Below are 16501 nucleotides of genomic sequence, written 5' to 3'. Positions count from 1 at the left end.
TTATGCTGTTGCTCTTGTGATACTATTATATTCACATTCTTATGAGTTAATCCACTTTATCAATTTTCAACACCCCATATGAAACTTTATCTCTACTGCATGCATGCATAGACAATCGTGCGAGGTATGAACTTTCTATAGAGGACTGCATGCGATAATAGATTAAGATACAAACTAAGCTTTCAAATTTACAAAATGTTCGAAACAAATTATGTAGATCTCAAACGTGGCTACTTTATATTGACAAAAGCAGGACCGAAATTAGATTCGAAAATTAAGGGGAAGCATATATTTTCATTCTACCAATCTGTCCGACTGTCCGACAGATTAAGAAATCCGTTGGGCACAAGAGAATGTATGAATACGCATCCCCTCCACAATTATCACGCTAATTTCGGCCTACAAAAGACTGCATGATCTTACTTACCGGCCACTGTTGAGCCTTTCAATGAAACCAAATTCCGTGCTGGAAAACATTGCATAAAACATTCGGCTGTGAATAGCGAGACTTTAATATTCTTCCCATGACATTCAAACTGGCACTTCACTGACGCCTTACAAGCCAACAATTCATCAAGCAATATAGACAACTATAGCCAAATGAATAAATAAAGCCACAGCATAACACTGTAATATCTACGTACAACATTTCCATGCAAGGCACGCAGCCACGCACTTCTATAGCGCTCACAACCAAACCTAAGTTCAAAATGAAATGCTATACCTAGAGGTCGTCAAATAAATACACGACTTGACACATGACAAACGTCTCATCTTGATTATGTCGCAACAGTGTTACCCAGCACTCGTGCTATTTTTGGCGTACTCGGACTATAAGGTTTCCATGTATGTAGTCAAGTCCTAGTAGAATTTGCACGGGCGGACTGCATGTTGCTCATCACGTAAAAAATCGAAAGACAGGGTTTTAGTTATACCACCAGCATTATTGAAGGAAAAACTACATTTTTCCAAATGATTTATGATCATTTTATGATCATTTTATGATCATTTTATGATCATTTTATGATCATTTGGCCCAAACAATTTATCATCATTTGGCAAATTTATAGGTAGCTATATATAGCTATTCTGTTTAAAAAAACATAGTATTGAGATAATCTAACAAGGAGTTTTCAGTATTACTTTCAATGAATCTCTGAGGATTGTCTCGCAAATATGCAATACCGACTGCTCTAACTTCTAAATGGCGCTCAGGGTCACCATATAACTGATGAGACACCGCTCGAAAGAAACAGTCGCCACCCCCACCAACATCACATGGTATTAACTGATAGCGTCTTAGCCTTTGTGCTAACACTATATTTGATGGCAGAACAATGTTGGTATTTTTAACAGGACCAGGATTTAATTCAATATCTCCTGACAACAACAGTTTATTTTCACATATGTTATACTGACAGAGAAAAACTGCTATTTTTGTTTATTGATTGATTGCATAAAGAATGTTTTCTAATTTTATGCTTTCTCTGAACTAAATTAACGGATGGTCTAATATATGCAAATGACTGAAGAAATGTATGTTGCGTATGCATAAATTGAAAACAATATTCCTTGAAATTGCCCACTAGTTTGTTTAAAGTAGAAGACTTGGGTGCAGACATTAGCAAGTAACGCTTTAGAAGTGGTCTATTTTTCCTCTTTCTCATAGCTAATATTATTCGCTTCAAAGGTAATCTAGAAGGCTCGCGATCTCTTCTAAATCGTTTCATATTTGGTTGACTTAATTTTCTTGCACAAGATCTCACAGAAAATCGATAATTACATTTACACACACAGCGATCTGAATTTATACATTTAATACAACTACTGTGGACAGGTCTTGAATGTAAAAGCTTACGTTTCTGAGATTCTAATTGCATTGATCTCCGAAGAGATTGTTCAATTGTTCTCCAAAGAGATTGATTTGCCCTCCGAAGAGGTTGTTTTGCCCTCCGAAGAGGTTGTTTCGCCCTCCGAAGAGGTTCATAAGTCCTCTGAAATGGTTTAGCCCTAAGACGTAGATTCTTTCGTAAAGTATAAATTATCGATCCATGCAACTCACAAAATATACTAGAAGTACCGTCATTCGCACTGGTTAAAATATTAGAATTCATGATTAAAATACTTACTATGTCAGGATATACGGTCGTTCCTAGTTGCTACAAAATCAAAAGCCTTTTCAACTTCCAAGCAAAAAGTGCCAAAACGACAGATAAAAATCAGGACTGAGCTATAGATTATAGAATCGAATACAATCACTGAAATCACTGCTTTCTGCCCGTTTCCATGTGTTTACTGTTCAGCCTGCGAACGGGCATCGTAGCATTCCTGACGTAATCTTTCATAATACTAGCCGTTTATTGGATAGAAGTGAACAGTGAACAGTGAACAGTGAACAGTGAACAAGACGATAGCAATATATCTGCTACGCAGATACAAAAACCAAAACGGCAAAGCCATAAAAATTGTTTTAATTAGCAAATCCGTCATAAGTTTCCAAAAGTAAAAAAAAATGAAAAATATGTTTTCTATTAATTGGAAACAACCCCTCCATTTCGTAGCACTAAGGGCTGTACATGATCAAGGGTATAGGGACAACTTTACCAAGCGTTTACTATCCCCTAGTTTTTGCGCAGGCACCGGTAGGAAAAGTTAGTCCCGGAGGCCGAGACAAGGTGTTTACATGGATAAACGTTGTCCCTACCATGCACTATAGGGTTATCCTCTTTGGTAAACAGGATGTCCCCCACCTACCAACCGAGGCGGTGAGTGTAAAACCTTTCATATAAACACTTGCATATAAACATATATAATAAATGCTCCAACGAATTTGTCTATTAGAAGTTTTATATTATATATTGGATATTCGAATTCGAAGCTTTCAACTATAGAACATTCTATATTTCCATTTTTCATGTGTGTTTCAAGCAAAAAACGAACATTTATTCGTTCAGTTTCAAATATTTATTTACTCAAAGTATTTCGTTAAAGGTTTGTTTTTATCGTGCATTTGCAAAATGAATAAAATACAGTGCTATAATCACCGAAGCAGTTGTCACCGCGGTATATTCATTCGTCGCAAATTATCTATAGGTCAAGCGCATGTGGGAGCTGATTAAGGCGTTATTTACTTTTCATTTAATTGACTTTATTTTTCAGTTGAAAAATGTACTATATTTTATCTCATAAACTATATAAAAAAGTATTAATGGAAATTGAACTGCAATATTCATATATATAGTCTATATTCGCTACTTAGCTAATTTGGAAGTTAGAGATCATGCATACATATATATATATATATATTATATATATATATATATTATATATATATATATATTATATATATATATATATATATACGAACAATTTTCGATGATTAAACTGCAGCGGAAGGTCATTCCAAGCCACAACTCCCCGTAGGCAAATTTTCCATTTATTTTTAATTGATTAGGTAATGTTAAATGAAGTATCGAATTTGTCCTAGTAAACATTTCTGTTAACTTTGGTAGCATGTTATTTCTATAACTTAGAATCGCTAAGTTGACGTTTTCTAATTTAGAAACTCCATTTCCCAAAATTTTCTAATTTAAAACTCCATTTGCCTTTGGTGTTTTTGTGAAGAACTTGCCAAACGACCAACCATGTCAGACGACCAAGGAATGCGATCAACACGCAGAAACAAGGTAGCGTTTAAAATAAAAGTATTTATATTATATGGACATGCATGGGTGTTCTACCGTATAACACTCATATTTTCCATATTTCACCAGTGAAAAATAAAAAAAATATGTAATGGGTGTTTTTTTTTTACAGCTTTGTTTTGTTTTATTATTAATAATTTATTGAGTTTCTTCTCATTTTTGTCCATAATAAACGGAACATTCGCTGGAAGATATGGATTTTTCATATGTTCTCTTGTCAAAAAAAAATCTCACTCATTCCATGCGCTCACTCGTTTTTACTACTCGAACACACAACCCATATTTTCTTGCAACCGTTTAATATCCTATACCGCCCCAGATTGAGCACCACCCCAAAATGAGCGCGCCGCATTTGCGATTACTGCAGCCTAATATTAAGAGGGCATTTTATATCTTATAGAGAAAAGGACAATTCTCCCTACCTAAAGACGAAGAACACCTCGAGGAAAGATACATCGATGATGATATCGGTACTAAATCAGTATAATTTAATTTTCTTGACCGGCAGACCGGCCCATATAGCAATTGCCAGCTACGCTTATATCATAAACTTTATACATATAATTATCAAGTCATTCTATTTTTCCATTTTATTATTCCATTTTTCAGGTCGAGGAGTTTTTACCACAAAAACATTCTCCAAAGGGGATTTCCTTCTAGAATACAAAGGGGAATTAATTTCTCAAGAGGAAGGTTACATTAGAGAGAAGAATTACCCTGACGACCTTGGAAGCTTTCTTTTCTTTTTCCAACAAGGAAATGCCTCATTGTGGTATGTTCAGGCTAATAACGTCCATCCAAGCACTGCTTCAACATTTAGGACTGCTTTTCACTTACGCGATTTTCATACGCACGTACACGCACGTAAAAGTCTAAATCCTTATATATGTCATAAAGCCAGATGAATATATCGAAAGAACCTAGTTTTCCGTATATTTTAGTATGCAATTGTTGATCCATGTGTTAAATATAATCAAAATTTGGAAGCATTTAAATTTTTCTGCGCGTAAAAAAACGAGACAGTGGAAGGCAGCCCTTAATAAGTGTTTGAATAATTTGCTTGAAATATATTTTTAAACAATGAGTATTGTACGTGCTCTTTCGTTGAACCTAAATTACTACATTGGCTCGATCGTCATGTTTGCTGTGACTGTTTTAAATTCAGGCTTAGGTGTTTCTTTTTGAAAGTGCTACACCTACGCGGCCTGGAGCCGAAGAATGTCGCTTCTATAAACAAATTCTCCTGAAAGGTCGAAATAAGGTCATTTTATTTGAAAATCCAGTCTTTCAACTAGTGCAATCATTTCGGCAGGATAATAATTATTTTCTTCCAAAAAACTTCCATTGTTCTTATGCACGGTAAATGCCTCAGATGCACAAGCACAATTATAGTACTTTGAACTATAGATGTCCAAGTTGAAAATTAATCAATCTTCAATGAACTTATACAATTGTTTAGTTTTTGTTTCACTGCATGATATCTTTATGAATTCTGATGCATTGATACGCCTTAGCAGCAGTTGGTACAATTGCGGGTTGAAATGCGTGTTACTATAAACGAGTTTTATATACACACAAAATTCCAACTATGGACTCTTATGTATATTAACTAAAATTATATTACAGTGTCGATGCAACTCATTCAGACGGACTTGGAAGACTGGTTAATGATGCCGAGGCAAGAGTGGCGAATTGTCTGATGAAAAGACTCATCATTAATAGTCAACCTCACTTGGCAATTTATGCTAAGAGGGATCTATGTAAAAACGAAGAGTTACGCTACGATTACGGTGTGAAGGACCTTCCATGGCGAATTCAAAAGGGTATATAAATGACATAAATTAAACTTGCATGTCTTTTATAGCTCAACCGAAATGAGTGACAAACTTAGCAAACTTGACAAACCATTTTATACGGTCTGAAGAAAACTTATACTTTTTTAAAAATTGACCACTGGATTCAAATTATTATAATTCTAATTAACCATTATACCCTACAGACCGATTAAAACACAAACGAGAAAAATTCACAGGGCTAACGATCGCAGAGAAGGCAAATGAAAGTGCCAAAGGTTGGTTAGAATAACTGAAAAGATAGAGTTTATATTTACTTAGCAAACATGCATCTTTGAAGCCAATTTGAAGCCGAATTGAGCACCAGAGTCCCTTTCTATTCTTTTTCGGTGCGATTGCCAGCAGTGGCGTAGCCAGCATCATTAATTGGGGGCATATATTCATATATATTCATGTTAGAAGACTGTAAAGACGATTGATTTGAAAAGAAATTAATCCTGCTGCGTATCGTGAATATATGAATATGCCCCCCCCCAACTAATGTTCTGGCTACGTCATGCACCGATCGCCAGCCGTGAAGGCAAAAAATAAAAATAGACTTCATGGCACCATGGTTCCTAATTGGCTTCAAAGGTGACCACCAAGTTATAGTCCCAGTTCACATAGAGCACCCATGGTTTCTCCTTGTGCCTTAGGGCGTTATTTTCATATCGGGGTACTGTAAAATCTTGTAGTAACGTTATCTAATAGAAGATTTAGTCAAACTCAATATTGCAAATATCATTATTATAATATTCATATTTCGATAATAAAACAATGCAATGAACTGTTTTTAAGTAGCATTCAGTGAGTATAAACTATAACGCAGAGGACGCCGGAAGATCGATAAAACGATAATTGGGGGGGGGGGCATATATATTCATATATTCAAGTTCACAGACCGTAAAAACAATCGATTTCAAAAGAAAGCAATAATGCAGAACTCGAATATATATGAATATATGCCTCCCCAATTATCGATGTTGCGGCGTGCCTGCTATAACGAACATTGCCTGGTACAAGACTTTTAGTTTCTGTAAAAGCTTATTGAAAATACGCTGATTTGTAGACCAACAAAATGAGGACACTCCCCTCGGATCCATGGTTATTGATGATCATGCTCAAGTTACTAGTAAGTAGTTGTTAGTTTAATGCACGACATTTACGCCTAGATGCAGTTAAAGTAGCATTAATAAAATTTTTCTACGTTGCAGGCCAAGCGAACAACCAGAGTAATATTTCGTGTGTCACGCCTGTGTTTCCACAAAGGCATTTGGAGGATTATGTCATTACACGTATGTGATTGCTCATGTAATTTCACAATTGAAACTTTTCTTAACCTGTATCTGAGGAATATATAAAAAAATAAAACAAGGGCAGCAGCTACTTTCATGCATGCAGTAAAACTAAGCAATATCAGATAAGTTGATAAAAAAGCAAGCCATTGCTGTTAGCCATAGAGATTTCATACAGAGGTGACATTTAGTTGTTGTTAATTGTTGGGTGCTCATTTGAAATATTTTATAACTATGTAACGAAGCCTACACCCATGACGAGTCTGTCGCCTTGGAAACAGACAATCATGTCCTGGTTGCCAGTAAGTGTTGTAAATTTAATGTACGTTATAATATACATTCTCGGACAGGTATATATGCCGTGGCGTAGCGAGCCCGACAATTTAGTCATGCTATGCTAATATTTTGGTGTTCATTGACTGTGAAAACAATGAATTTCTAAGGAAATGAATAATGATAATAAATAAAATTTGCGTAGCATGACTAAATCGTCAGGCTGGCTACGCCACTGTATATAGATGTAAAGAGGGCGTAGCTAGAACGAGAATCGGAGGGCGAGGCTGTTTTATTCAGATATCTATTTCTGTCCGATGGATTTCTTTTGTAACACTTACAAAAGAAATCCGTCGGCCATGCCCTGAATATAAACTGGATGTGAAAATATTTCTTCCAGAAAAATGATATAAATGTAACGTTCTCTTAACTCTGAACAGCTACGGCTACTTAATTGACGAGGCAAAATAAACTAATGAAAAGAAATCAGTTTAATATTTAAAAACAAAGTATAGCTGCATGTATACTGCATGCACAGCTTAACGAGAAAATGATCCAAATATTCGTGCATTCACATTAGTATGTCTGCTTTACCTCGAATGACCAACTTGAAGAGGCTTAAAGTTTTTAACAAAAACAAACCGATTTTAATTATGAAAGGTCCATCATGTATGTCCACAAAAATTAACGTAAATTATAGCACCCGTTACCTTTTGATTATAACTCCCGTCTATATAGTGTGACCTCTGGTTAGCCTTAGTAGTTGTGTATTGAAATTTTCATTGAAATTTACCTTCATATATGTAGAACAAGAAAATGACGATGCGACAGTTTCCAACGAAATAGATGACTACGCTCAGATTACATGTAAGTAAAAAGTGTACATTTAATGCATTCTATAAACATTTGTTTTTAAGGGGAATTTGTAGCCACCTTAGCTGAAGCCAGAAATGAGTGGCAGTCATGCATAGCTAAATAGCTATATTCACAGGAAAACGCGAAAAAATAAACGCAGCCATATATTTGTGTCTTGTGCACAATAATGACAATATCATTGTTCACGAATCCGCAAAAAGTAGCCACCCTATCTTCCCTTGATATTTGTCTCGTATACCATCTATATAAATCTATATAAGTAAAAAATAAACTTATAATGACACTGCCATTACTTTTTTGCACAATTATAAAGCACTGTCAGTGATTGATAAACAAGAGAAATTAAAGGAAAGTGTCATTGGTAGGTCTCAACAAGTTTTAAACCAGTCAAGATATATATATATATATTATATATATATATATATATATATATATTATATATATATATACACCCGTTTGCAAAAACGTTGGCCGCAGATAGATATATAGATAGATACTCGAAATCTAATTAGAATTGCATATGTTGTGTAATCTGATTGAAATCCCATGCAAATGTGATTATATGCATTTCTATACAGATACATATGAAATATAACGGCACATCAACTATAACTTATATATCTGCATGCTGCCAATTCACAATATGGCATTAAAAATTACGTTACACGTATTGTTTGATCGAAAGCTTATGGTAACGGTTTAATTCCTAAGATATACGTTATATTGTTATTTATAAAATGTTTTCCTTTAGGAATATGTATCATACATTAAAAAGTTTATGCTTATATACTATAATATAGAACAAGAAAAAGACAACTCTGCTACCGGTGCAGAATTTTCCATGGAAATTGATGGGCAAATCCAGCAGAGTAAGTTATATACAAGAATATAAATTATAGTTATATATTCCTCTTTAGCAAAGATTATTGCATCAACGTTACACCACGGGAATTGAATATATTCGGAGTATATACATTCAATAGTGTAAGCAATTATTCTTACGCGGTACATCAGTGCATGTGATTAGCTGGTACAAGGTAATGTACATAATTCATATAATTCAATATATAAATATATAATATAAATGTTTACGTACATGTAGAACACCATAATGAATCTACTATAGTTTCCATGGAGATCGATGATCATTCCATGCAGATTACCAGTAAGTAAACGTTGTAACTTGACTAAAAAAGATAAACAATCTGACATTTTTGCACTTCGTAGTATACATGTAATTTCAAACTTTAGATATAACAGATGATCAGTGCCATGTTTGCTTTGGGGAGGTATCGGGGGCACATATGTGCGCATCATGTCATCGTGCTGTCCATGTATTTTGCGGTGTTGGAATAGGGCCAGAAGGCTATGGGCAAGAAGTAAGGTGTTTCAAATGCCAGAATACGGGTGAGTGAACGTGAGTTAATTGAAAAAATTCCATTCGGTAAAATTCCTTTAGGTTTATCCAATTTATATTCGCTCTAGCACTTATATATCAATTATATACCTTTTGACAAAAAATCCTTGGTTTAAAGAGAACAAAGAACAACAAGAGACAAGTGCTGCATATTTAATATCACAGGACATTCACTCCGATCGCTTACCATATCTATGGACACGCGCAAAGAACATTCTGACTTGAGTAGCATAATAATAGTTAATTAAAAAAAATGAAATTAACAACAAAAATAGAATTTTTGAGAATTTTGCACTCAATGCTGAATATCGCATTATACAACTATTTGTAAGGTTAACCTAGCTATTCCTTGTCAATTTAATTTGTTTTAATAAATTAGTGCTAGTATTCCCTGCCCGAATTTGTTCCTTACGTGAAGTCGGTTATATAATTATGCATTATTCTCTATTTTGCAGATAATTACTTCATCCAAACGAAACTGGCCCAGGTCCTAATTCTAAAATTGAGGTATTTTAACGCGTTTTGGGCATTTTGCCTTTCTATTTTGAGCTCATATTTTAGAAATATGCACGAGAAAAGAATATGGTACAAAAATGGAAAGCGAGTGCATGCAACTTATAATACAACATAAAAGTACTATATTTTATATAGGAAGAGAGCCAAAGTTCCAGTGACGAGTATGTACCTAGCACAGATGAAGAAGGTATGCATCAGGTCATGTGTATCGCAAAATATCGGGCAAAATACTTTTCGCACAGACGTCGTAGTCGGTTAATAAGCCTAAGTTTAATATTTCTTTTTAGACAAAGATTCTGAGTCTGAAGATGACGATGAGTATGCATTTAAAGGTACACAAGTTTATATATAAAAATTGTAGGAATAAAAACTATAAACGCTAAGAAATATTCAAGGGAAAAATACCACATAGCTATAAGTCGTATCGGGATATTGCTTATTTATCTCTTGCAATTCTGAAGAAACTGTTTAAGACAGTAAATGTACGATGTCTTAAACTAGCTAAATCTATAAGATTATTACAAATCAAACGTCTCAATGAAACGACTCACGGATGCACGAATAGCCGATTAATTGGTGGCTAGTAGACTAACCAGATAAACAAGTTGTTAATACTAAGCGCGCAATGCAGGTTGGCCGAGTAAATGGTACTAAAGAATGCGAGAAATGCCTCCCTGATTCCTATACGGAGTATCCGTGATTCAAAAATGAGTTCTAACCTTACCGGAAAATATTTTTCAAATCTCTTAGATGGAACAGACAAGTCCCTAATAAGAACTGACAGCAGCGCTAGTGAAGCAATCAAGAAATCTGGAGGTAAATTAATTTTATAGTGCATGTCAATTGATGCTTGCAATCCTCTCTATATAGACATAGTCCAAGTCCTTACAATTTTCCAACCAGTCAGATAACGTCTTGTCATGTCAGCGCCGTAGTCAAGAAATTTTAAGAAATTCTTTGTTGATCAATCTTTCTTTTTATCTGCATGTAGTGTATATAATGTCAAGCAGTGAAAAAGATGGAAGAAGAGTATACGACAAAAAAAATGCCTGCTACTTTTGTGAGAAGGAATTTGGCAAGCTTGGTCGACATCTCTTCCAAGTCCATAAAATGAAAAAGAAGTGGCAGAAATTGTAGCTCTCGAAAAAAACGACAGAACGCGCCAGTTGGTACTAGACAAATTGTGTCGCCTTGGTAATTTTAACCACAACTTGAAAGTGTTGGAGGTTCATGAAGGTGAACTAAAGGTAATGCGGAGACCAGGAGAAAACGAAGATAAAGACCCCTCCAATTACTTGCCCTGTCAGTTTTGTCATGGTTTCTTCCAGAAAAAGGATCTATACCGACACTGCCCAAAATGTCCTTTCGCTCAAGAAATAAACCACACCATGAAATCCAAGAAGCTGCAGCATGCGGGAAGATTGTTGTTGGCAGCAAATAAATTTCCATCCGGTGCTAGTCAACAACTATCAGATAACGTCTTGGCAATAATGGCGGATGATGTCAGCGCTGTAGTCAGAACTGATGAAACAATCCTAAGGGTGGGCTCCACACTAATAGAGAAACGCGGCAATGAAAAAGCTGTGGAAGTTTCACAACAAATGCGTATTCTTGCCCGATTGCTCATAAAGGTTAGAGAGTTATGTTGTGTTCCAACTTTATCGCTTGAGAAGAGTTTGACGCCAGCACAATTTGATAACCATCTTGCCAGCGCAAGATATCTTGGTGGATACACAGGAGCACCGAACACCAGTGCGGATCGTTTCAAATCCCCGTCGACAGCTGCCAAATGCGGATATGCCTTAAAAAAAGCGGCGTATGTAGTAAAAGGCCAGGCATTGCGAAGAAAAGACATGGAAGCAAAAACGACGTCGATCTGTTCCTAGAGCTGTACGAGGGAGAATGGAGCGCCAAAGTAACATCTCAAGCCCTGGATAATTTGTCATTTAAAAAACACAACAAGCCACAACTCCTGCCAATAACAAACGACCTACTAGCCCTGCGAACTTTCCTCAACGAGCAGATTTTGGAACTTAGCGAGGATGTGAAGAAAAACCCTATGCAAGAAAATTGGAGGAAACTTGCTAATTCAGCCTTAGCAAGACTGATTATGTTCAATAAACGGAGAGGTACCAAAACGCTCATGTTTATGTTCTGGGAGACTGATATTATTCAATGCTATTATTTTATATTATAATATCTTATCAAAGGACAGGGCAATAAAAATCATTTTTGCCTTGTTCAAAACATATACTTTCACCTTTCTTACTTTTGGATATCACATGTACTTGTTTGTGGTAAATGACTTTCGCGTTCTTTTAAATGCGAAAAAATAAGCTTTGGCAGATAAATAATTAAATTATTCAAAGTTACATGTATCTATACTAAACAAATAAACTTCATGTTAACAGGTGGGGAGGCTTCTCGAATGAAACTCGATGCTTTCCAAGGGAGGCCTTTGTGGGGCAACATTCACAACGAGGAAATAGTTTCTGCCCTTTCAGCCACTGAAAGAGAACTCTGCAAACGGTACGTGATAAAGTTAGCTACATTTTCATTATCTATATAAGTCAGCATAATGTTAATTGTAGAGAAAACCGGAAAAACAACTTACGCGCTTCATTACAAGGCAAACCTATAATAGTATAACGGTGACAGTCCAGAAAGGTTGAAACTTATAGTCCCATTATATAACCTGACGTATTATCCTAAAATAAATTAAACTCTAGGTTTGACATGGTGGAAATTCTTGGAAAACGAAACAGAAAAGTTCCCGTGTTGCTGACACCTGATGTAAAAGCTGCCATACTTGTCTTGAACAGGACAAGGGAAGATGGGAATGTGAACGAAAATCCCTATGTTTTCGCAGTGAATGACGGAAGTTCAAAACAGTTTTTACGAGGGAACGATGTTATACGTCATGCATGTAAAATGGTTGATCTTAAAAATCCCGACGTGATTACTTCAACCAACCTCCGAAAGTATGTGGCAACTGTGTCGCAGCTCGTTGACATGGATCAAAATGAATTGGGATGGCTGGCAACTCATCTTGGCCACGACGTGCACATCCATAAAGAGTTCTACAGGATGCAAGAAAGCACACTTGAGATGGCAGTAGTTGGTAACCTCTTAATGGCCATCGATGAAGGGAGGGCACACGAATTTAAAGGGAAAAACCTGCGGGACATTACACTTCAAGGTATTGTCAGAATGATAAAATTATTACATCAAACACCAAAATAAGCGCCGCCATACGGCAGACAACTTACAATTATTTACATTAACTGATTAGTATAGGTAATGATAAGAATATGTGAAGAAGAAGAATTAAAATTTCTTATCTTATTCCAGACTTTCACAATACTCAGAGTGAAGAGGATGCCGAGTCTGAGTTAGATAAAGGTAAATATTTCTAAGTAACACTGTTATACCAATTCCAGTGGTGGTGTGATCCAGGTGCTGTAATATTGCGGTTAGTGATACACATATATATATATATATATATAATATATATATATATATATATATATATATATATATATATATATATATATATTGTGTATGTGACATAAAACTGTTCAATTTCAGTTAACAGGCTCTTGGAGACACAATTTATGAACATTAATACATCACACAAAACCTATATATAGGCAGGTTATATGCAAATCCTATAGGCAACTACATGTACCCTTAGTGGTTATAGCTTCAGCCGGCATCCGGATCTAAATAAACTTCGTAACTTTCTTAACTGAATTTGCGCGTTGATACGAACGCTAGTAAGGCACGTTTCTCTCTGTCTCTGGGTCTCCGTTAGTAAAGTTTATCAACCTTCGGTTCATTGCGACAGGTAAAGTTGCTTAATTCAAACAGCATATTATATACCCAACAAAGCCTTCAACAACCGTGTGTTATACTGCATATTTTATACGTATTCCTGAAATTCTTCAGGCCAAAATCTTTAAGCTGAAGTCAGAAAATTGCTAAATTGCACTTTCTATGTTACTAAATATCTCAATATATATATATTGTAGAAAACCGATTCCCCAGAGCAACATAACATCGCCATCGCTAACTTCTGCTGGCAAAAGGACAACGACCAAAAAGGGTAAGGCTACATATGTGGCTTTTACTAACATTAATTGCTCTCAAACAATAAATCGCTTTGCGAGCAAGTGGTACAATTGTCTTATAGTATAACTACTATAAATACCATTTTATGAGCGAAATAAACATTGCATAATTGCAATTAATTTCAGTCAATCTTTATCCCCACATACAAAGAAGTCCGAAATCCAATCCGAAAAAATATAAGGGCCTGAAGCCAATATGATGCGCACGTAAATTGGCAAAAAATCATCAAGTTCACTTACCAGGTTGTTTTCAGCCAAGCAATGTTCAATATTTTCTAAAACAGAAAATCAATATATATTACATATAAGATCTCCATGTATGGGATTTTCAATGGCTTAAATTTTCAATGCTAGACAGTTTTAAACTTTTTAACCCTAGGAACGAACAAGTCCACTGAAAAGTCTAAAAAACATTGTAACAAGAAAAGGGGAACCCTCGAGGCAGGTAAGATTGTTGCAAAAATTTTAATTTCTGCATCATCAGTGACGCATGAATTTGTATAACGGTTAACCACACTGACTGTAACATAATGACAAACACTTGAGGAACGAAGCAGACACTTACTCAGGCCTAAGTAAATTTGCTCTCATTAAATTTCACCTCTGCTATTGCATCGTTATCAATTCTTTATCGTCTTCGAATAACATGCTATCTAACGCACAAAGCAAAACCATGCAGCCGATTCGCGACAGAAAAGTTCGTAACTCTCACAATATTAAACATAGAATGCATGCAGTCCATGAATGCTTATCATATATATGTATAGTAGCTATTTTTGAGACCTTGGAAAATATTTCCCTATGCGGACCTCCAATCTGGTAAATCACATATATGGTAAATCACAAATATTTACTCGTTAACACATGCACGAATTAAAGTTTTTTTATTTGTCCGAAAAATGTGGATATTAACATATCATAATGCGTGGCAAGAGTCATATGCTCAGAGGTTTCAAATTAAAAACGATATACCAACAGTCCATACCCATGCAAACGCATGCTGCGAAGATTTGTTTTATAGACTCGGCAATAGAGTAAGGTTGGTCTATCCCACGTCTTGCTAAGGATATTTTTTGGCCTTCTTTTGTGCACAAGGCACAGACCATTTTTTGAAGGGTAAATCATGCATAATCAGGCAGATTATATTCTGCAAAGGGCAAACCTAGTTAATTGAAGCTATTATTGCCACATTATGTTACTTAAGGCACTGTACAAAAATTGAATAACCTTTTGGAAATAGTGAGCAGTATTTGTACTTACTCTCCGCGCCTGTCTCGGATATATTTTGTCTTTATACAAAATCGGAACATGCTGAACAGAATACAAATATTTTTTCCACAAATCTCGGAAAAGATCATTCATTACAAGATCTACAAAGAGAATAAATGAAAATAACTTATCAGCAGAAATTAGTGGCATAATACTTTTATGGACTTTACATTTGAATTATCAACCGGGTAAGCTGATATATATGTAACGAACAATCAATTTTGTCACTCATAAGTCGTAACTAGACGAAAGACCGTCAGCCGTTCCATAATCATGTATTAACGAATTTAACTTACCCAGGTCAATAGCTAACTATGTTAACTTGTATTACATACAGTCTATAATGAATTTACTATAATTTATATAGGTCAGCAACGAAAGATGGTGGCGAAGAAAACGTGGACAACCCCAGAAAGAAAGGCAGCGTTGAAAACATTCCAAAAACACATTCAAAATGGAGTGCTACCCAAAAAAACGAGTGTGTTAAGTTTTTGGAGGAGAATCACGGGATAGTACAAAACAGAACATGGACAAACGTGAAGGATTATGTGAGAAACTACACCGTGAAAAAGAAGTAAACAAGTTTGAATCCTTTTATATTTTATTCAGAGCAGAACGCAGCTTGTTGAACTTGCCTCTTTATATATGATATTTTAGCCAGAATGCAATTTCAAATTCTTCACCAGCATTCTCGTTAATGCCGCTCTGATTCTGATCGTGAATTATAGAAGTGAAGTTGCTACGTGAATGTTAAAAAACTAAGAAACATTGTCTTTGCTGGAAACAAATGGCCAGCGATAAAACTGAATGACGTCATCGTGTGAATCAGTCGTAAATCTGCAGACGTCAAACCAATTCTATTATTTTATGTTTTCAATTATAACCTCAACATAACAAGAATGTCTTATATTAATTATTAAACGGATCTCTTTTCTTCAGATTACTTTGAAAGTGATTCCAATGACAATTATGGAGCGACGACCTTAGAAGGACTATTGCAACATATAGTGACTTTGAAACTGATGACATATTTAGTGAAAGTGTACAGTAAGACCTTAATTTGTAAACAGACATAAGTTTAAAGCCATTTTGTTGCACAAACAATTTTCACTAAAATGTTCGCTGCAATTTTCTTCTGTTGTGATTCTAAACAATTCATTAGCCATGTTCTAAATGAAGACAGCAAGTC

At 35.4% G+C, this 16501-nt stretch overlaps 2 protein-coding genes across 2 annotated transcripts; both read left to right on the top strand.

Annotated features, from left to right (window-relative positions):
* Positions 1-3611: 3611 nt before the first annotated feature.
* Positions 3612-8872, top strand: LOC114539424. Its single transcript, XM_028560051.1, has 11 exons — positions 3612-3686; positions 4105-4174; positions 4314-4476; positions 5331-5527; positions 5704-5775; positions 6606-6668; positions 6751-6831; positions 7077-7133; positions 7912-7971; positions 8294-8341; positions 8781-8872. The coding sequence occupies exons 1-11, from the start codon at positions 3645-3647 to the stop codon at positions 8870-8872; spliced, it is 945 nt and encodes a 314-aa protein (XP_028415852.1). The 5' UTR covers positions 3612-3644.
* Positions 8873-9962: 1090 nt separating this feature from the next.
* On the top strand, positions 9963-16240 carry LOC114539423. Its single transcript, XM_028560050.1, has 13 exons — positions 9963-10001; positions 10049-10100; positions 10201-10245; positions 10664-10729; positions 11132-11665; positions 11749-12042; positions 12325-12442; positions 12643-13112; positions 13265-13315; positions 13691-13760; positions 13945-14018; positions 14423-14488; positions 15680-16240. Exons 1-13 carry the CDS (start codon positions 9963-9965, stop codon positions 15823-15825), a joined length of 2025 nt encoding a protein of 674 aa, XP_028415851.1. The 3' UTR covers positions 15826-16240.
* Positions 16241-16501: the final 261 nt, after the last annotated feature.

Source organism: Dendronephthya gigantea, unplaced genomic scaffold, assembly GCF_004324835.1.
Source record: "Dendronephthya gigantea isolate DGI-Jeju-01 unplaced genomic scaffold, DenGig_1.0 000202F, whole genome shotgun sequence".
Lineage (NCBI taxonomy): Eukaryota > Metazoa > Cnidaria > Anthozoa > Malacalcyonacea > Nephtheidae > Dendronephthya > Dendronephthya gigantea.
The sequence above is the reverse complement of the archived record's forward strand: the minus strand, read 5'-3'. Positions and strand labels throughout refer to the sequence as shown.